At 44.9% G+C, this 22,538-nt stretch overlaps 1 protein-coding gene across 3 annotated transcripts in view; it reads left to right on the top strand.

The window, feature by feature from the left end:
* dhx35 (DEAH-box helicase 35) overlaps positions 1 to 22,329 on the top strand; it is a 67,424-nt gene extending 45,095 nt beyond the window's left edge. For all 3 annotated transcript variants that reach the window (XM_080204395.1, XM_080204394.1, XM_080204396.1), the window contains exons 15-22: positions 1,494 to 1,589; positions 4,136 to 4,230; positions 9,225 to 9,302; positions 13,134 to 13,263; positions 16,398 to 16,479; positions 19,453 to 19,524; positions 20,525 to 20,636; positions 21,435 to 22,329. In XM_080204395.1, coding sequence (XP_080060521.1) covers positions 1,494 to 1,589; positions 4,136 to 4,230; positions 9,225 to 9,302; positions 13,134 to 13,263; positions 16,398 to 16,479; positions 19,453 to 19,524; positions 20,525 to 20,636; positions 21,435 to 21,473 — 704 coding nt within the window. In that variant the 3' untranslated portion in view covers positions 21,474 to 22,329. The remainder of the gene's footprint in view (positions 1 to 1,493; positions 1,590 to 4,135; positions 4,231 to 9,224; positions 9,303 to 13,133; positions 13,264 to 16,397; positions 16,480 to 19,452; positions 19,525 to 20,524; positions 20,637 to 21,434) is intronic.
* The last annotated feature ends 209 nt before the right edge of the window (positions 22,330 to 22,538 follow it).

Raw genomic sequence — 22,538 nt, forward strand, 5'->3', positions numbered from 1 at the left:
TTACTTCAGTCTCTGGGTTTTTTAGAATCATAGAATCCCTGCAGTGCAGAAGGAAGTCATTCGGCCCATCGAGTCTGTATCAACCAAAATCTCACCCTGGCCCCATCCCCATAATAAAAAGTCTGACAACACCAGGTTTAAGTCCAACCGATTTTATTTGATTAACAAATAAATGGGTTGGACTTAAACCTGGCGTTGTCAGACTTTTTACTGTGTTTACCCCAGTCCAACGCCGGCATCTCCACATCATGCCCATCCCCATAACCCCACGTATTTACCCTGCTAATTCCCCTGACACTAGGGTCAATTTAGCACGACCCAATCAACTTAACCAGCACATTCGGCAGATAAAACACTGGATGGCATGGTTAGCACTGCTGCTTCACAACGCCAGGGGCCTGGGTTCGATTCCTGGCTTGGGTCACTCACTGTGCAGTGTTTGCATGTTCTCCCCGTGTCTGCGTGGGTTTCCTCTGGGTGCTCTGGTTTCTTCCCATATTCTGAAAGATGTGCTGGTTAGGTGCATTGACCCGAACGGGCGGGCAGGTGGACTGTGGTGACTAGGAGAATTTCACAATAACTTCATTGCAGTAAACCTTACTTGTGACAATAATAAAAAACTTTAACTTTAAAAGACTGTCCCATCAGGAACATGGAGGCCTCTTACATTGACACCAAACCCAAGTAATATATCCAGCATGAAACGACACTATTCTCTTTAAAGGGGAAGATAGGTGGGATCTTTTTGGAGCTAAGTTGATTCCAGTGGGACAGTATATTGGGCCAACGACCACTGTCAATGCTATAAACTCATTTAATCTCTGAATCTTAAAGTAAAACATTTCCGCCCAGTCTGGATCTATGTTGAACGCAGACCTTAGGAGAGTATTGTTCAGTCTCACCCTGATGCTATTGCCAAAAGAGAGAGCCCCCGATCCAAATAAACCTCAAAAACTCAGTAACGTCCTTACTGCTCACAAGCTTTCCATTCTTACTGAAGCGAATGAGAGGCTACATTTTTTTCCTTCAAAGTTAGTTCAATTTTTGAAACAAGTTAAGAATTACATAGCAAGAATAATAGTTACACAGGGCGGCATGGTGGCACAGTCTTTAACACTGGCTGCCTCACAGCGCCAGTGACCCAGGTTCAATTCCGGCCTCGGGTCACTGTCTGTGTGGGGTTTGTACGTTCTCCCCGTGTCTGCGTGGGTTTCTTCCAGGTGCTCCGGTTGGCACGCACACTCCAAAGATATGCTGGCCAGGTTGATTGGCTGTACTAATTTAATTGCCTAATTAATTAAACTAAATTAAAGTATCGGGGGACTAGCAGGGTAAATACATGAGGTTGCGGGGATAAGGTTTGGGTGGGATTGTTGTCGGTGCAGGCTCAATGGGCTGAATGGCCTCCTGCACTGTGGGGATTCTATGAGATATGTTTCCTCACAGATGTATCGTGTCATTAATGGCAGATTTGTTCCCTGTTCCATTTGCAGGCCTGAACGATCAGTGCTTCCTCACCGACCCTCTGGGCCTACGCATGGCTGAATTCCCTCTAAATCCCATGTTTGCTAAAATGCTTCTGGAATCAGGTAAGCCTCTGCATCAGGATAGTAAAGTGTACTGGCAACAGCAGCACTGCCTTCAATTCTGAAATTCCCACCTTAAACCTATCTGCCTCTCTAGCGCTCTCCGCTCCTTTTAAGACATTCTTTCAACATCTACCTTCTTTAATGAAGCTTTTGGTTAACTGCACTGATACTGGTATCAGGGTTTGTACGATAATGCTCCTGTGATGTACTTTTGGGTGTGTGGCTAGGTTAAGGGTGCTTTATAAATCCGAGTTGTTGCTGGAGAGGTATTGTTTTATTGTCACAAAGGAAAGATCCATCATGACTGCTATCTTAAGAGTGTCGCCTCAAAGAGAGGTGGCACAGTGGTTAGCACTGCTGCCTCACAGTGCCAGGGACCTTGGTCCGATTCCCGGCTTGGGTCACTGTGCAGAGTTTGCATGTTCTCCCTGTTTGGGTTTCCTCCCACATAGAGTGCTTTCCAGAATTTCTCCTCTGGTTCTTTTGATAATGATCTTAAATCTGTGCCTTCTAGTTACTAAGCCTTGCACCTATGGAAAACTATACTCCTTATTAGTCTATTTTGAATGTATCCAGCAAACCTCCTAACCTTCCCTGTTCAAAGGAGGAGAACCTCAGATGCTCCAGTATTCTATTTCAGATAGCCAGGTGGTGAAGGATAGAATTGCAGCCAATCTTCACATACTTTTACAGGCTTTTATTTACACATTACCTACTAACCTGTGCCATCAGCATGGTGGCACAGTGGTTAGCACTGCTGGCTCACAGTGTCAGGGACCCGGGTTCAATTCCAGCCTCGGGTCACACTGTCTGTGCAGAGTCTGCACATTCTCCCCTTGTCTGCGTGGGTTTCCTCCGGGTGCTCTGGTTTCCTCCCACAGTCCAAAGATGTGCGGGTTAGGTAGATTGGCCATGCTAAATTGCCCCTTATTGTCAGATGGACTAGCTGGGGTAAATGCATGGGGTTATGGGGATGTGCAAGCTCTGCACAGACAGTGACCTAAGCCGGGAATCAAACCCGGGTCCCTAAGGGGCAATTTAGCACGGACAATCCATCTAGCCTATACATCTTGGGACACCAAGGGGCAAGTTACCATGGCCAATCCACCTAACCTATACATCTGGAGACAATAAGGGGCAATTTAGCATGGCCAATTCACCTAACCTGAAATCTTTGGAGTGCGGGAGGAGACTGGAGGAAACCCAAATGGACACGGGGAGAACGTGCAAACTCCACATAGACAAGTCAATTCAACAGCAACTTATTTTTATATAGCACCTTTAACATAATATAACACTCCAAGGCTCTTCACAAGAGGAACTCTTTACATCAAGAGCAATTAGAATATGGACTTTGCCACCATGGAGTGCTTGATGTGACTAGCATAGAGGCTATAAAGGAAACTTTGGTAAGTGCATGAAGGAGAAAGGAATAGAAGAATATGCTGGTTGGGTTAGTAAAGTCAGGTGGATGGAGGCTGTCGGAGCATAAAGGCCAGCACAAGCCAGCTGGGTCGAATGGCCCGTGCTGTGAATTCTATGTAATAGTATGTGTTCATAGCAAAGGTATCCTACTGCAAGGGCTGCTTATCCCCAGATGTATTTCCAAACGCAGATTGGAGCGTGAGTGAGTGATTGCAAATGTACGGCTGATTTTCTTTTTCCAGGCCTGGTAAAGTTGATTCATGATGTGGGTATGCCGGCGTTGGACTGGCGTAAACACAGTAAAAAGTCTGACAACACCAGGTTTTAGTCCAACCTATTTATTTGATAATATTCTCACTAGCTTTCGAGGGGACAGCCTCTTCGTCAGGTGAATGGAGAGTTCTCCATTCACCTGACGAAGAGGCTGTCCCCTCGAAAGCTAGTGAGAATATTATCAAATAAATAGGTTGGACTAAAACCTGGTGTTGTCAGACTTTTTACAAAGTTGATTCAGCCACAGTGTTGCGTAAAGCCGGTATTGCGTGTGCATTTCAGGGCCATTAGCGGCCCAAATCAACGCACATCCTTCAGCTCATCGGCCACTGAGCTTTCTGGTTAGACTGTGGCGGGGGAGGGAATGCCTGCGGGAGGTGGCATGTGAACTTCAGGCACTTCCTAGCACAGCCTGGCTTCCAGCAGCCCAGCTATCGGAGACAGAAAAAAACACAACATCAGCTCGTTCCTAACAAATCCTCAATATTGCATCAAGATTCAGTGAATGTGAATGCTGCGCAAGCTAATAAGAACATAACGGCTGAAGTACATTGGCAAACATACACTGACAAATAATGAATATTTGTACAGTATCTGTCTGCCGGTGGTCACAGCGCTTGCAGGAGAAGTCTATTGAAACATTCAGAACAGGCTAATTTTGGCTGATGACTACCTCATTCAGGAAGTGGTATGCAGTGTGGTAGAGAGAGAATAAAATGTGCAGGAAGAAGGTACTTTTTTTTTACGGGCACGTAATCACCATATTTCACATTCACATTGTGACTAATGCAGGTGCACAGTGCAGGTGACAATTACTAATCTTTTCCTTTTTTTTCTTTTAATTTGAGGAAACTTTGGGTGCTCACAGGAGATTTTGAGTATAGCGGCCATGATGCAGATACAGAATGTGTTTGTGCTGCCTCCAAACCAGAAAAGTGCAGCGGTAGGTTCGGAAGTTTTGTAAAGTCTCACAGCCTGCCCATCCCAGCCCCCCACCGCACCCCCCCCACCCCACCCAGAATATTTCTAATATTCGTTATTGAATCTCTGAGTGCAGATTTAGTTTATTCATCAGTATCACAAGTAGGCTTGCACTAACACTGCAATGAAGTTACAGTACTGAGGGAGAATTTAGCATGGGCCAATGCACCTAATCAGCACCCCTTGATTGGCCTTTGCCCTGTAAGAAAGCAGTAATCTAGCAGAGGGGATCTAGGTTATATTTAGGGGAACGGGCGTTGCGTTTTACTGTCACAATGTAATTTAAGGGCTCCCATGGAACATAACGTGAATGTACGTAATATTTATTTATCACGTCAAAATATTTAGTGATAATGGATAATTGAGTTACAAAGATCTGACATAATTTATCCATATATTACCAATTCCTGCCTTCCTTATACTGCGCATGACATGATTTTATGTCATGTGCAGTATGCTCATGACATAAAAATAAAATATTTTTATTCCCAGTTACTCCCCACCCCGTCCTCATCAGCTCTGCCCTTTCACAAAGGGCTCAACGCTTTTCTCGGGCATGGCTTTACATGCACCAGTTATCCTGCAGCATCTTATCTACCACTCGTACGGCATTGATTGTCAGCAGGCTATTTGACTGAGGAGGCCATCAGAGCCAAGCTCAATTCATTGCTCACTCAAGGTCCATGCAGCACGCTATATAATTGCGCTCTCTCTCCTCCCTCCCCGTCCCCCTCCCCCACCGTTATTGCAGTTCCATCTTGGGATCAGCTAAACCAGCAAAGAGGGATTGAACCCAGAACTTCATTGGTCTCTAGCATTCAGCTACTTACTCGATAAACAAAGAAAAATACAGCACAGGAACAGGCCCTTCAGCCCACCAAATCTGTGCCAATCATGATACCCTAACTAAACCACAAAAGAAAACATCTGCCCTTACTCGATCTGCTTTCCTTTATTCCCTCCCCATTCATATACCCATCCAGATGCCTCTTAACTGTTGATAATTTACCTGCTGCCATCAACTCACTTTGGCTGTGCGTTCCAGGCACCCATCACTCTCTGCGTGAAAAACAACTTCCGCACATCTCCGTTAAACTCTATCTCCCCTCCTCACCTTTACCCTGTTCCCCCTTGTAATTGATACTTACAGCTTGGAAAAAAGCCTCTGACTATCCACCCTGTCTATGCCTCTCATCATTTTGTAGATTTCTATCAGGTCTCTTCTCACCGTCTGTCTTTCCAGTGAAAACAATCCTAATTTATTCAACCTCTCCTCATAGCTAACAACCTCGAGACCAGGCAACATCCCAGTGAACCTTCCCGGCATTCTCTTCAAAGCCTTCACGTCCTTCTGGCAGTGTGACGACCAGATCTGCACGCAGTACTCCAAATGTGCGCCTAACCAGGGTTTTAGATACACTCCAAAAGAGAAAATGCTGGAAAATCTCAGCAGGTCTGGCAGCATCCGTAAGGAGAGAAAAGAGCTGACGTTTCGAGCTTTGACAAAGGGTCATCTGGACTCGAAACGACAGCTCTTTTCTCTCCTTACAGATGCTGCCAGACCTGCTGAGATTTTCTAGCACTTTTTCTTTTGGTTTCAGATTCCAGCATCCACAGTAATTTGCTTTTATTTCATATGCACACATTGCTTTCAGTGGATCCCTTAAATTATTCTGAAGCTACGATGTAACAGATGAGGTTCAAAACACATCGCAAACCGTGAGGTCTGTGTGCTTCATATAAATATCATTTGGGGCTCACTGCCCCGCATTTGCTGTTTCATGTACATTCAGTAATTAGGTTTTCTTTTTCCTTGGTTCAGAAAAAAAGAATCCTTTTTATTTCTTGTCTGTGCGCTACATTTCATATTGAACGGTTTTCTGAGGTTGAGGCAAGGCAGCTGAAGGATTACAGCATCACATGGCACATACTGTGGATTTGCACGGTTTCATTTTACAGGACTGTAGTGGTCCCTGCACACTTACATAGCACCATAAATGTACCCCTCTGTACCGAGGGGACATAGAAGCGTGACCGAGAGTTGTCTCCCCCTTGAGGGGAAAGGATAATCTGGCCCATAGAGCTCCCCCACATCTTTTCATTTTGCCCCCAATTCATTACTAAATAAAAGGTAAACCAAAAGGTAGTTTAGCATTTACATTACCTGATGATTATTATGATGTTAAATTACCCTGCTATCCTTCAAATGAATGCTTACAGCCAAAAAAAAGGGAGCAATTTATAATTTCCATTTCAGCCAGGTGAAAAAAAAACCGGATGGTTTTCCCTGTAATTGTGCTTGTCACAAATTTCACTTTGATTCGGTTTTAATTAAGGAAGCAGAGATCGTCTTTTGTTCCGAGGTCAAGGTGATTTACTCATTTTAAATTGCTAATGGGCTCATCACTGTAAATAGCTTGTTGTAATCTGAACAAGGTGATTGCTTACTGTACGAGAACAAACTACCGCGGAAGCTGGAGATCTGAAATAAGGCAGAAAATGCTGGCATCTTGTTTATTGGGAATGTCTAGAAGCTGGTGGATTCAGTTCTGCATCCCAGCCAACAAAAAAAGGGGATGTTCCTGGCAGGAAGCTGTGATTTTCTTTTGAACTCTGCAATTGCCCGAATGTTGGCATCACTGTAATTAGTGCACACAACAGTTTTCAGCACCATTTTCAACAAGTAACGGAGACTTTTATTCCAAAACTGAAAACACTCAAAAAGGATAATTAGTCTGTAGTCAACCTTTATCAGAATGTATTTTCATGCTTAACACTGTAAAATATTTGTCAGACTTTTGCGTTTCATATTTTTGTTTAACTGCATATGGTGGCACAGTGGTTATTACTGCTGCCCCACAGTGTCAGGGACCCCAGGTTCGATTCCCGTGCTTAGAACCATAGAAAATTACAGCTCAGAAACAGGCCTTTTGGCCTTCTTGTCTGTGCCAAACCATTTTTTGTCTAGTCCCACTGACCTGCACTTATAGAACCATAGAAAATTACAGCTCAGAATTACAGCTTGGGTCACTGTCTGTGCAGAGTCAGCACATTTTCCCCCCCGTGTCTGGATGGGTTTCCTCCAGGAGCTCCGGTTTCCTCCCACAGACCAAAAGACGTGCTGGTTAGGTGCATTGGCCGTGCTAAATTCTCCCTCAGTGTACCTGAACAGGTGCCGGAGTGTGGCGACTAGGGGAATTTCACAGTAACTTCATTGCAGTGGTAATGTAAGCCTTACTTGTGACTAATAAATAAACGCTACTTTTAATTTAAACGATGCACTTATTCCACACTGTAAAGCTGCCTCAGAATTTAAAGCTGCCATTCTGAACTGAGGTTGGTGACGTAGCAAAAACCCCTAACAAATTCATTAAGCAGATTAAAGGAAGTAAGGGAATCATTAATGCTGCTCATGCAGTTTACAGCAGTAACAGGAGTAGGAACCAGGAGTAGACCATTCAGCCTTGGGAGCTTGTTCCATGATTCAATTAGATCGTGGCTCTTGTGAATCTTGTATCTTTGGGCTGCACAGTGGTTAGCACTGCTGTCTCACAGCGTCAGGGACCCAGATTCAATTCAGGCCCTTAAGTGTGATGGTCTGTATGGAGTTTGCACATTCTCCCTGTGCCTGTGTGGGTTTCAAAGAATAAAGAAAAGCACAGCACAGTAACAGGCCCTTCGGCCCTCCAAGCCTGTGCCGATCATGATGCCCTAACTAATCTAAAACTGTCTTCGCTTACAGAGTCCGTATCCTCTCATTCCCATCCTATTCATGTATTCATCTAGTTGCCCCTTAAATGCTGCTATTGTACCTGCTCCCAACACCTCCCCGGGCAGTGCATTCCAGACGTTCACCATTCTCTGTGTAAAAAAAACTTGCCTCGCATATCTCCTCTAAACTTTTCCCCACACACCTTAAACCTATGTCCCTTAGTACTTGACTTTTCTACCCTAGGAAAGAGCATCTGACTATCCACTCTGTCTATGCCACTCATAATCTTGTAAACTTCTATTAGGTCACCTCTGGGTGCTCCTGTTTTCCTCCCACACTCCAAAGATGTGCAGGTTAGGTTAGATTGGCCCTTCTAAATTGTCCCTTAGTGTCCCAAGATGTATAGGTTAGAGGGATTAGTAGGGTAAATATTTGGGATTACGGGTAACAGGTCTGGGTGGGATTGCCCCTTGGTGTCGGGGGGGCGTTACTTGGGGTTACAGGGAGAGGGCCTGGGTAGGATTGTTGTTGGTGCAGACACGATGGGCTGAATGGCCTCTGTCTGCACTGTAGGGATTCTATGAACTACATTATCCAGCTGCTAATAAAGTCTCTGAGTCAGAACAGTATGGAAACTATTACAAAATTGCTCAAATAGAAAATGTCTATATAAAGCCTGAAATTGTGACTGTTATCTTAATCAGCTGCCATAACTTATGTCCAGTAAGTAAAAGACAGCATGAGAGCATTCCAGCATAGTCAAGGACTCCACACACCACGGACATTCTCTCTTCCACCTTCTTCGGTCAGGAAAAAGATACAAAAGTCTGAGATCACATACCAACCAACTCAAGAACAGCTTCTTCCCCGCTGCTGTCAGACTTTTGAATGGACCTACCTTGCATTAAGTTGACCTTTCTCTACACGCTATGACTGTAACACAACATTCTGCCCCTTCTCCCCTATGAACGGTATGCTTTGTATAGTGACAAGAAACAATACTTTTTACTGCATCCAAATACATGTGACAATAATCAATCAAATCAAAATCAATAAGAGTGTTGTGGGGGGGAGCGTGGGGGTGGGGGTGTGGTACGGTTACTGGTAGTGATGGGGGGAGATACCAGAGGCTTTTGTTTGTTTTTTTGTTCCTCATCTGGGGTATGCTGTCTGTTGCTGTGGTTTAATTTTGCTTCAGTGCTTCTGTGTGTATCTTACTGTAATTATTTCAATTTCCCTTCAAGGCTCGAGAGCACAGGAAGTTCGCTGTAGCAGAGGGAGACCATCTGACAATGCTGAATGTCTATGAGGCCTTCATTAAGGTTTGGAACCAGCCTTTTGTGCCTAAGTCACAGCAGTGACAACATTTGTACCATGTCATGCATAACCCAATGGTGGGGTGACTGTAAGCCTATACTTAAGAAAACCTGTGAAATAACACCATTGTTCCCCATGTCTGCATGGGTTTCCTACGAGTGTTCCTGTTTTCTCCCACATTCTAAAAATGTGCATGTTAGGTGGACTAGCCATGCTAACCTGCCCCTTAGTGTCCCAGCAGTGTGAGCTCGGGGATTAGCAGGGGGTTACAGGGATAGCGCCTGGGTGGGATTGTTGTCAGTGCAGGCTCAGTGGGGCCAAACTGCTGGCTTCTGCTCTGTAGGGATTCTAAAGCTTTGCCCTGGAGTCTTCATTTCTTGGAGAAATTTTCACTAAATCTGAAGTTTTAAAGTTTATTTATTAGTGTCACAAGTTGGCTCACATTAACACTGCAATGAAGTGAAAAATCTCCTAGTCGCCATAGTCCAGCGTCTGTTCGGGTACACTGAGGGAGAATTTAGCATGGCCAATACACCTAACCAGTATCTTTTGAATTGTGGGAGGAAACCAGAGCACCCGGAGGAAACCCACATAGACACAGGAAGAATGTGCAGATTCCGCACAGACAGCGACCCAAGCTGGGAATTGAACCCAAGTCCCTGGCACTGTGAGGCAGCTGTGACACCATGTCGCCTTGATGACTCCTACTGTGACCTGGCGAATCAAAGCAATGCCTGGTGTTGGACTAAGCTACGCAGACCAGGTAATCCTAGATTTGATTCCAGGTCTGTGCTGAGTTAGCTGACCTCGGCTTAGGAAAGAATAAAAAGACATCCAGTGTCTTAACTTCTGTTTATTGTCTAGCAAAATCCTTACTGAACTGTGCACGTGTGTGGATGTGCTGGGAGGAAAGGATCAGACTGAGAGGTGATGTTGCCCAGAATTTAAAAGCCTACCACCATTTACTATCTAGGTTCACACATGAAGACTGGCCATACGGCTGTGAGTGTCTGAGTTCTGTAATCCAGCAGTGAAGCCAATACCTTCAGGGAAGAGAAAAGATGGGGTGAATTCCTTTATCAAAAAAAAACATTCGGGTTGCTTATATCAAGGGAATCCAAGCCTGCCTGTTTGCAGATTGCTGTACATGATTTTGTTGCAGTACATTTTTAATCAAGTGACTGAGAAGAGTTTTATTTCAATGATTAGATATCTCCCTGATAGCCAGATACCAATAAGCAGAGCCCAAACCGGCTGCATTCTGGTGTCTTTCCATCGTTCCACCATTGGCAGCCGTGCCAACTACCAGCTGTGTAGCTCATAAGCTCTGAGGTTTCCTCCCAAAACATCTCTGCCTCTCTCTTCTCCTTGGAGACCCTCCTTGCAACCTACCCCTTTGACCAAGCTTCTGGTCACATTTCTGAATATCTCCTTTGTTGTTCTGTGTTTGTTTTGAACGTTCTCCTGTGAAGCACCTTGGAATGTCTTACAGTGTTGACAGCATTTTGGAAATGCAATTTGTTGATATATTTGAGCAAACATTGATGTGAGTGAACAGTATAACCACCGCTGTCTGACACAGAGCCAGAATGGCACAGAAGGAGGCTATTTGGTCCATTAAATCACTGCTGGCTCTCCTTTGACCAATCCAATCAGTCCCATTGCCCCGCTCTATCTGGGAGCCCAATATGTTTATTTCTCTCGAGTGCTCGTCCAATTTCTTTTGGAAATCATTCATTGCCGATGAGGTTGGTGGAAGCAGAGACGATGAATACCGGGTCAATCCCGCCTTCTGTGTTAAAAATCCTTTCTTCCCTTGATAACTGGTTCGTTCTAACTGGTCAGTAGTAAATATATGGATTTAGCGGATAGAAGGACTAATGGAAGCTTTTGTACTAGAGCTGGGAGCTACACCAGTCGAGCAAACTTCATTCCTTAATTTGTGATACTTCACATAGATATCCCAGTTGTTTTTTTTTATTCATTCGTGGGACATGGGTGTCACTGGCTGGCCAGCATTTATTGCCTGAGGGCAGTTGAGAGCCAACCACATTGCCGTGGCTTTGGAGTCACATGTAGGCCAGACCAGGTAAGGACGGCAGATTTCCTTCCCTAAAGGACGTTAATTAACCAGATGGGTTTTTTCGATAATCGACAATGGTTTCATGGTCATCAGTAGATTCTTAGAATCATAGAATCCTTACAGTGCAGAAGGAGACCATTGAGCCTGTACCAACAACAATCCCAGCCAGGCGCTATCCCTGTAACCTCACATGTTTATCCTGCTAATCCCTCTAACCTATGCATCCTGGGCCACAGAGGGCAATTTAGCGTGGCCAATCCACCTAACCTGCACATCTTTAGAGTGTGAGAGGAAATCAGAGCGCCCGGAGGAAACCCACGCAGAACGGGGTGAACATGCAAACTCCACCCAGACAGGAACCTGGTTCCTTGGTGGTGAGGCAGCAGTGCTAAGCACTGCGCCACCGTGCCACCTTTAAATCCGGATATTTTTATTGAATTCAAATCCCACCATCTGTTGTGGGATTCGAACCCAGGTCCTCAGAACATTACCTGAATTTCTGAATTAATAGTCCAGTGATAATACCACTAGGCCATCAATTCCCCTTGAATTGGGATGCCCCAACAATATCCATAACAGCTGAAAGGGAACAGCGGCATGCTGTAAAATAAGCTGAATTCTGCAGGAATTTCTAAATCCAGGTGCCAACCTAACTTCCACCCTTTGAAAGCCCTGTAAAAGGTATGGCTCTGCAACATGGCCTCAACAGGAAAAAGTGAGACTTGTGATCCAGCAGAGTGGAGGAATGTGGGTTTACTGGGGTGAGATGAAAGATGGTCAGATTGACTCCTGAAGGGTGGCACAGTGATTAGTTAGCACTGCTGCCTGACAGCGCCCGGGACGTGGGTTTGATTCCCAGCTTGGGTCGCTGTCTGTGCGGAGTCTGCACGTTCTCTCCGTGTCTGCGTGGGTTTCCTACAGGTGCTCCGGTTTCCTCCCACAATCCGAAAAATGTGCTGGTTAGGTGCATTGGCTATGATAAATTCTCCCCTCAGTGTACCCAAGCAGGTGCCGGAGTGCGGCGACTAGAGGATTTTCACAGTAACTTCATTGCAGTGTTAATGTAAGCTTACCTGTGATAGATAAACTTTAAAAGGATGTAATTTTGCTAAAATAAAATGGAAAACTGAACAGGCTGGCACAGTGGTTAGCGCTGCTACCTCACAGCTCCACGTACCCAGGTTCAATTCCCAGATTCACTGTCTGTGTGGAGTTTGCACGTTCACCCCGTGTCTGCGTGGGTTTCCTCCGGGTGCTCCAGTTTCCTCCCACAGTCCAAAGATGTGTGGGTTAGGTGCACTGGCCATGCTAAATTGCCCCATAGTGTCCCGGGATATGTAGGTTGGCGGGATTAACAGGATAAATGTGTGGGGTTACGGGGATAGGCCCTGGGTGGGATTGTGGTTGGTGCAGACATGATGGGCCAAATGGCCTCTTTCTGCACTGTAGGGATTCTATAGAATGGAGGCTCAAATATCCATCAGTAAAGAGGAAAGACAGGTTGGTGTTGACATCAGTTCTGAGGAACAATTTACACCCAAAACATTTTCTCTTTACGGATGCTATCTAACCTGCTAAACACCTTGAGTCCCTTTTCATGTTTTAAACCTCAGAGTGGGTGACCGCTTTCCATTTCTATCTCGTTACATTCCTAAATTCTTCACGTTTTGGGAGCGCGATCGCACCGCTGCCACGAAAGATGAGTTAGAGATCGGCACTGCCAATATTAATGTATTTTCTTTGTCCGTTGCAGCACAATAAAAACTCGCAATGGTGCCAGAAACACTTCTTAAATTACAAAGGACTCATTAGAGCCACGGTGGTCCGGGAACAACTGAAGAAGCTATTGTCCAAATTCAGAGTGCCAAAGAAATCAAGCGAAGGTAGCAACACGGTGGAGTATTTGAAATTCCTTATGCTGGGCACAACCACGTTATTACAGGACAACTATTGTGCTGTCGGCTGGCTGCGCAATGGCAATAATTAACAATGGTTGCTCACGTTTCTGTGACAATTATGTCAAGAGTATTGTATCTGCTGTCAACAAGGTTTTGGTTCTCCGCTGCAGACAGGGGTAGGCAGAGGGTTGGGAGGTACATGTCTATTGCTGAATTTATTCATTCAGACTTAAGATAGAGGATCTGAGAGACTTTGGCCTGGTTGAGTGAAAAATCCAGACTTTTGCCCTTACCGATAACCATCTCACAATCCTAATTAAAGCAACAGTGAATCCACACTCTGCACTATATTAACCAGTTGATAAGAAGAATCCAAGGAAGCAGTTTCTCTTTGCTGTCATGGAGGAGAAGTGTTTGGCTTCTGTCGGCTACATTCCTCTTCCAACTTCAGGAACTTGCTGTGTGTTACCGAGACCCTCATTCATGCCTTTGTTACCTCTTAAGAACTTGAGTTTTTAAGTTTAAGTCAAATTTATTTATTAGTGTCACAAGTAGGTTTACATTAACACTGCAATGAAGTCACTGTGGAAAATCCCCTAGTCGCTGGACTCCGATACCTGTTTGGGTACACCGAGGGAGAATTTAGCGTGGCCAGTGCACATAACCAACCCATCTTTTGGACTGTGGGAGGAAACCCATGTAGACGCAGGACGAACATGCAAACTCCGCACAGACAGCGACCCAGGCTGGGAATCGAAACCAGGTCCCTGGCACAGTGAGGCAGCAGTACTAATCACTGTGTCGCCATGCTGTGACTATTCCACAGCACTCCTGGCTGGTTTTCCACATTCTATCGTCTGTAAACTTGCGGCCAAGCCTCCCCACCCTCATCACCCCTACGCTGGCTAGTTTCTATTGGCACCAGGTCAAACAAGGTCCCGATTTTAATATTCTCGTTTCCATATCCCTCAGTGGCCTGGTCCCTCCCTATCTTTGTAATCTTTGTAAACCCCCAGCTCCCGAACCCTTTAAGATATTGATGCTCCTCTAATTCTGGTCTCTTGAGCCTCTGCAATTTTAATTCCTCCATCCTGGGTGCACTTTCAATCGTCTAGGTTCGAAGGTCTGGAATGTTAGAATGTAACCAGTGACAGCTTTGATTGGGTGTAATGTGACCAGTGGGAACAAGATGTAAGGGTCAGCTGACCCAGTAAAACATGGAACCAATTACAGAGTGATGTAATAGTCAGCTGACCAACTGATTCACTATAAATAAGGAACTATGTAGAATTGTGGAGAGCTAGGGTTGGCACAGGGGAGAAGCTCCAAGTTTTGAGTGATGATGTTTCTTTATTAAATGCTTTCTTTGATTTATAAGTTGGAGTAAGTTCTGTTGTATTTTCATTTGCTGCATTTTGAACAGTTCCTTCTGAAGAAACATGGAAGAAACTTGATCAGTTGGGCCAGTGGGCTGACAATTAGCAGATGGAGTTTAATTTAGATAAATGCGAGGTGATGCATTTTGGTAGATTGAACCAGGGCAGGACTTATTCAGTTAATAGTAGGGCACTGGGGAGAGTTTCAGAACAAAAAGATCTAGGAGTACAGGTTCATAGCTGCTTGAAAGTGGAGTCACAGGTGAATAGATTGGGGAAGAAGGCATTCAGCATGTTTGGTTTCACTGGTCAGAACATTGAATACAGGAGTTGGGACATCTTGTTGAAGTTGTACAAGACATTGGTAAGGCGACACTTGGAGTACAGTTCTGGTCACTCTACTATAGAAAGGATATTATTAAACTCGAAAGAGTGCAGAAAAGATTTACTAGGACGCTACCAGGACTTGATGGATTGAGTTATAAGGAGAGGCTGGAAAGGCTGGGACTTTTTTTACTGGAGCATAGAAGGCTGAGGGGTGATCTTATAGAGATCTATAAAATAGTGAGGGGCATTGATCAGCTAGGTAGTCAATATCTTTTCCCGAAGGTAGAGGAGTCTGAAACTAGAGAGCATAGGTTTAAGGTGAGAGGGGAATGATACAAAAGTGTCCAGAGGGGCAACAATTTTTTCACACAGAGGGAAGTGAATGTTTGGAACAAGCTGCCAAAGGTAGTAGTAGAGGTGGGTACAATTTTGTCTTTTAAGAAGCATTTAGACGGTTATATGGGTAAGATGGGTATAGAGGGATATGGCCCAAATGCAGGCAATTGGGACTAGCTTAGGGTTTAAAAAAAAAAGGGTGGCATGGACAAGTTGGGCCAAAGAGTCTGTTTCCATGCTGTAAACCTCTGTGACTGTGACTCTCCCTGGACCTCTCTGCCTCTATTCCTTGCTTTCCATCCTTAGGACACTCGTTAAAACCTGTGTGTTTGACGTTGCAGTTAGATCATCTGACCCAACACATCCTTATGAGGCTCAGTGTCATACTTTGCTCCTGTGGTTTGGGACATTTATAATATTAAAGCGCAATATAAATACAAGTTGCAGTGAATTTCAGGCCCAACATTACACTCTATTGGTTTGTGATGCAGTCAGTGCACTACTAGGTCCTGGAAGTAGCTGTAATCTGAATAGATCTCTGGTTTAAGTCTCCAGTTCACGCTAGTGAAAGTGTGTCACAATATCACATGGAGGAACCAAGCAGAGGCCAATATAATGCAGAGATTGGATTTGCTGCATGTTTCACTATTGTTTTAATTAGAATAGTGAGAAATCTGTTTGGTCACATCCGTGTTTGACTCCTTGCAATATGATTACAGAGGACATTTGAATAATCTCTTTTGTGTGAGCGTTATTTGCTATTGTAATGAGCGTTTTAGTTCATATAATGCAAAATTGAAATCGGTGAATAGTAATCGGGTATTACATTTGTTAAATTTTTAAATAGATTATTGCAAAAATGTAATCCTGTTGACTCTGATGGCATGACAGCAGAGAAATTATTGATTACAATTTGCTGTCAGAGCAATAGCCCAGCCCTGGTACAGAACCAGCCAGGTCCCAACCTGAGTTGGCCTACTCCAGCCTCAGTCCGTTCCACAGTTCCACGTTAACAGAACATGGGTAAAGTAGTCTGCTCCTGGAATGAGAACTGACCTGCTTTGCACGCTGTCTCCTCAGGTGACCCAGATCCGATCCTGCGATGTATTGTTTCAGGCTTCTTTGCTAATGCTGCGAAGTTTCATTACTCTGGATTCTACAGGTAACAAACAACAAGGCACTTTTGTCATCAAGTTTTTGATTTTTTTTTTAATCCTTGCAATCATCTATAATGAATCCAACAGCCATTATTACAAAGCAATTGGATGCAAAGCATTATCCTGTTTGAGATACTGTAGGGTTTTCATAATAACTCTCTATGACAAGTGCCCATCTATGCCCTTTTGAAAGAAGCTGCTCATGGATCAGTTCTGACTCCCCTGTGATTGAATAGCCCTTTGATACTAACCAGAAACCATAAAAACCAACAATGCAGAAGGAAGCCATTCACCCCATCAGGTCTGCACCAACTCTAAAAGAGCATCTTACCCAGCCCCTCCCCCACTCCAATCTCTGCAACCCTGTGCATTTGCCATGCCTAATCCAACTAACCTGAGCACCTTTGGACGCTAAGGGGCAATTTAGCATGGCCAATCCACCTAACCTGGGGTTAGGGCAGCATGGTGGCACAGCAGTTAGCACTGATGCCTCCCAGCGCCAGAGACCTGGGTTCGATTCCTGGCTTGGGCCACTGTTTGTATCGAGTTTGCACATTCTCCCCATGTCTGCATAGGTTTCCTCCCACAGTCCCAAGGTTTGCGCATTAGATTGATTGGCCATGCTAAATTGCCCCTTAGTGTCAGGGAGACTAGCTAAGGCAAATGTATGGGGTTATGGGAATAGGGCCTCGGTGGGATTGTGGTTGATGCAGACTCGATGGGCCGAATGGCCTCCTTCTGCACTGTGGGATGCTATGAAAATCTATGAAATCTTTGGACTACGGGAGGAAACCGGAGCACCCAAAGGAAACCTATGCAGACACAGAGAATGTGTAAATTCCACGCAATCACCCAAGGCCAGAATTGAACCTGGGTCCCTGGCGCTGTGAGGCAGCAGTGCTAACCATTGTGCCACCCTTCACTATCGCAACTTGCACATAAATTATGGCTGTTTGGGTGAGCAGAGCCAACATCTTCAGAAAAGAGATTCGGGGGGAAAGAAAAATTCTTCCTGTGACACTCCATGGAAAATCTCCCTTATAATTTGGGGAGATGGTGGTGTTGTGGTAATGCTACAGACTAGGCTAATGCCCCAGGGAGCATGGTTTCAAATCCCACCGTGGCAACTAGTGAAATTTAAATTCAATTAATAAATTTGGATTGTAAAGCAAGTCTCAATAATGGTGACCATGACATATAAGAACATAAGAAATAGGAGCAGGAGTAGGCCATCTGGCCCTTCGAGCCTGCCCCGCCATTCAATAAGATCATGGCTGATCTGTCGTGGCTCAGTTCCACTTTCCCGCCCTCTCCCCATAACCCTTAATCCCCTCTCTTATCAAAAACCCATCAACCCGCTTCTTAAAAATATTTAGCGAGGCAGCCTCCACCACTTCAACGGGCAGAGAATTCCAGAGATTCACCACCCTTTGAGTGAAGAAGTTCCTCCTCAACTCCGTTCTGAACCGCCCCCCCTTTATCTTGAGGCTGTGCCCCCTAGTCCTACTGTCTTTTTTGAGCGGGAAGAGTCTTTCCACCTCTATCCTATCCATCCCATTCATCATCTTATACGTCTCAATGAGATCTCCCCTCATTCTTCTAAACTCTAACGAGTACAAGCCTAGTTTATTCAGCCTCTCCTCATAGCTCAACCCCCTCAACTCCGGTATCAGCCTAGTAAACCTCCTCTGCACTCCCTCCAAGGCCAAAATATCCTTGCGCAGGTGCGGCGCCCAAAACTGCACACAGTACTCCAGTTGCGGCCTCACCAATGCCCTATACAGCTGCAGCAAGACCTCCCTACTTTTATATTCAATCCCCCTCGCTATGAAGGCCAGCATCCCATTCGCCTTCCTGACCACCTGCTGCACCTGCAGGCTGGGTTTTTGCGACTCATGCACAAGGACCCCGAGGTCCCTCTGCACCGTCGCCTGCTGCAGTTTTTTGCCCCGTAAGTAATAGTCCTTCCTACCATTCTTCCTACCAAAGTGGACCACCTCACACTTGCCAACATTAAATTCCATTTGCCATTTCCTGGCCCATTCGCCCAGCCTATCTAGATCCTTCTGCAGACTCTCCACACCCTCCGCACAATTTGCCTTTCCCCCAATCTTGGTGTCATCAGCAAATTTCGACACCCTACACTCGGTTCCCTCCTCCAGATCATCTATATAAATGGTAAATAGCTGAGGCCCCAGCACCGACCCCTGGGGCACCCCACTAGTCACCAACCGCCAATCCAAATAGCACCCATTGACCCCCACTCTCTGCCTCCTATTTGACAACCAATCCTCTATCCACGCTAATGACAACCATCATTAATTGTGGTAAAAACCCATCTGGTTCACCAGTGTCCTTCAATGAAGATAATCTGCCAGCCTTACCAGTCTGGCTTACATGTAACTCCAGACCCACAGCAATGTGTGTTGAAATGTCCTAGCAAGCCACTCAGTTCAAGGGTAATTAGGGATGGGCAGCAAATGCTGGTCTTGCCAACAAGACGGTGGGCGGCACAGTGGTTAGCACTGCTGCCTGACAGCAGTAGGGACCTGAGTTCAATTCTGGCCTCGGATCACTCACTTTCTGTGTGGAGTTTGCACATTCTGTGTGGGTTTACTCTGGGTGCTCTGGTTTCCTCCCACAATCTAAAGATGTGCGGATTAGGAGGATTGACCATGATAAATTGCCTGTACTGACAGAGGATTAGTAGGGTAAATATGTGGGGTTACGGGAATAGGATCTGGATGGGACTGTGTTCAGCACAGACTCAATGGGCTGAATGGCCTCCTTCTGCACTGTAGGGATTCTATTCTATTTCTCAATGCCCACATCCCATGAAAGAACACGTTTTTAAAAATTAAACTAATTTATAAGTAATCTGCAGTCTCATGTACCCATTACCTTTAACTACAACATCCTCTAGTGTTGACTGCAGCTGAAGCATATTTATGAAAAAATTAACAACCTTTTTTTTGCAGGACCATTCGAGATGATTATGAGCTTCATATTCATCCAACTTCTGTACTGTACGGAGAGAAGGAACCACAGTGGTAAGTTTAACTCTGTGATAATTGTATTTTTTTTTCCATGTAAAATATTGAAGCACGAAGTGAAAGAGTACAGGAGGAGGACATTCAGCCCACTGCGTTTGTCCTGGCTCTCTGAAAACTAGCCCATTCGGCCCATTGTGCCTGTCCTGGATCTCTGAAGGCTATCCGATCAGTCTTGATCCACATTGAAATTCAGTTCCCCATTCCACATCTCAAGTGTATAGCCAGTTCCCTTCTGGAAAGTTTTTACTGAATCTAGTTCCAAAGAACGGTACAGCACAGGAACTGACCCTTTGGGCCACCAAGTTTGGCGCCTTTCTAAACTAAAGATCTTTTGCCTTTACGCGATCTGTATTCCTCTCTTCCCTGCCGATTCACATAACTGTCAAGATGCCTCTTAAACGTTGATATTGTGTCCACTTCTACCACATCCTTTGGCAGCACGTTCCAGGCCCTTTCACCCTCTGTGTAAAAGAAAACCTGCCTCTTGTATACATTGGCATGGTGGAACAGTGGCTAGCACTCTTGCCTCACAGCGCCAGGGACCCAGGTTCAATTCCTGGCTTGGGCACTGTCTGTATAGAGGCTGCACATTCTCCTCGTGTCTGCATGGGTTTCCTCCCACAGTCCAAAAATGTGCGGATTGACCGTGCTAAATTACCCCTTAGTGCCAGGGGGATTGGCTAGGACAGATATAGAGATAGGGCATGGGTGGGATTGTGGTCAGTGTAGACTCAGTGGGCTGAATGGCCTCCTTCTGCACTATAGGGATTCTATATGTCCTTTAAACTTCCCCCTTTTACCTTAAACCTATGTTCCCGGTAATTGACATTTCCACCCTGGGATAAAGCCTCCAACTATCCAACTTTTCCATCCCATTGCAGACTGCACATTCCAAGTTGTACAATCTGGGATTTTAAATACTTATTTTTTTGTATGGAGTGGGGGAATCTTACAGCTGCCTGTGAGTTTGTCATTGTCACATTGCATCTGTCACCAGGGTTGTGTACAACGAGATCATCCAGACATCCAAGTACTTCATGAGAGATGTGACCGCGATCGAATCTTCATGGCTGTTAGAATTAGCCCCGCACTTCTATCGGAGAAGAACTGTAAGTATCTGCCTACTCCTTGCTCTGTTTGAGACTGTATCCCACAGCATATCCTGTCACTGGAAGATGAGTGGCAAAAACAGAATTGGCTCGGATAATGAACAATAAAAATGAATACAATTGAGAGTCTTAGTGTTATAAGAGCGATTTATTAGTGTCACAAGTAGATTTACATTAACACAGCAATGAAGTTAGTGTGAAAATCCCCCAGTCGCCACACTCCAGCACCTGTTCAGGTACACGGGCCACACTAAATTCTCCCTCAGTGTACCTAACCAGCACGTCTTTCGGACCATGGAAGGAAACTGGAGCACCCGGAGGGAACCCACATAGACATGGGGAGAATGTTTCTGCAAAGTTTGCACAATGACCCAAGCTGGGAATCGAACCCAGATCCCTGATGCTGTGAGGCAGCAGTACTAACCTCTGTGCCACCATGCTGCCCACCTTATTATGTTACGGGTGCTATGTAAATATAATTTTTTTAAAATTCATTCGTGGGACATGGGCATCGCTGGCTGCCCAGCATTTATTACCCATCCCTAGTTGCCCTTGTTCACAGGGCAGTTGAGAGTCACCAACATTGCTATGGCTCTGGAGTCACATGTAGGCCAGACCAGGTAAGGATAGCAGATTTCCTTCCTAAGGGACATTAGTGAACCAGATGGGTTATTGTCATAGTAAGATTTGCTGCCCTCGAGATAGAGAGAGAGAAGGGGTGAAAACCGGCAAAAAGAAAATGTTTTTCAGGAAGTCAATCTTTACGTAGCTAATCGAGTTTCTGTTGTTTGTTTTCAGTCTATTTCTCAGAGGTCAAAGAAAGCTCGAGTTACCTGATTGTTCCTGCGACTCCCACTAGCACCTGCAAGTCATGGGTCCATCAGCTACTTGCAAAGCCAAATTCTATTTATTTTCCTCATCAGTTTGTGAATGAAGTTGGATGCAGCCCATGCCATCAGACTATTTAATGGTTGAAAGTTAAAAAGGGGAGTTCAGATCGGAGTGCCCGACCTGCAGGTTCAGCGCCCTGGTAATCCAGCCACTGAAGACGAGGCGCAGAGATGTATTTAAGCTGGTATCTCTTATTTGCTGGTTGGTCCTGTTTAATTTTCATGGGCCTGCAGGTTTAGAGAGGGGTTTTTTTTTCCTTTTGCACTGTTGCCTCATTTGAGCCTAGGTCCAAATCCATAATATCAAGATCTGCTTGTATTAGCAAAGTGAGATACATACAAATTAATTGGAAGCATGTATTTAAACTCACTGGATATGTGGCCCCTGAGCCTCTATGATGCACACTTATTTAGTCAGCAGGACAATAAGCTTGTACATCCATTTTTAGATCAGCCTATCCGTACACGGTGTATGTAGTCTTTAACCGACTCATTCTGTGTCCAAGCTGTGAAGGTGAGAACATTATAGGCTCCAGTACAAAGCATCTTGTAAAAATATCTCCTAGGGAATAAATACATTCAGCTTTTGAAATCAGGGCTTCCAGAGTGATCCATGGGTGTTCACTGTCACAATAAATGCATACTTCCTCCTTCATTATTTAACATTCAGCTTCTTCTATGAAGAATAGTGCTTTCGACTACAGTTGTGAATGAGTATGCTGCCTTGGTCTCTGTACATTGTATACATTACTGGCAATGATGTGTTCCTTTCTTAACACTTTTTTTTAAGATAGCAAAATAAATCCATGCCTTAAGTTCTCTTGTGGCTCGGTACCCTCTTTACAATTCACGCGGGGTTCTTTTTTTACATTTTGTTTAGATGTACTTACACTGCCCCAGAGTCCAGGGCCTGTTTCCTTCTATCACATGAGAATTCCTATTCTAGGCTAGGCTGCTAATAGAAGAAGTGCCCACATAGGTTTCTCCTTGGACAGTGAGGGTGTCCAGACTA

Source organism: Carcharhinus amblyrhynchos, chromosome 16, assembly GCF_965287045.1.
Source record: "Carcharhinus amblyrhynchos chromosome 16, sCarAmb.v2.hapA, whole genome shotgun sequence".
NCBI classification, from domain to species: Eukaryota; Metazoa; Chordata; class Chondrichthyes; order Carcharhiniformes; family Carcharhinidae; genus Carcharhinus; species Carcharhinus amblyrhynchos.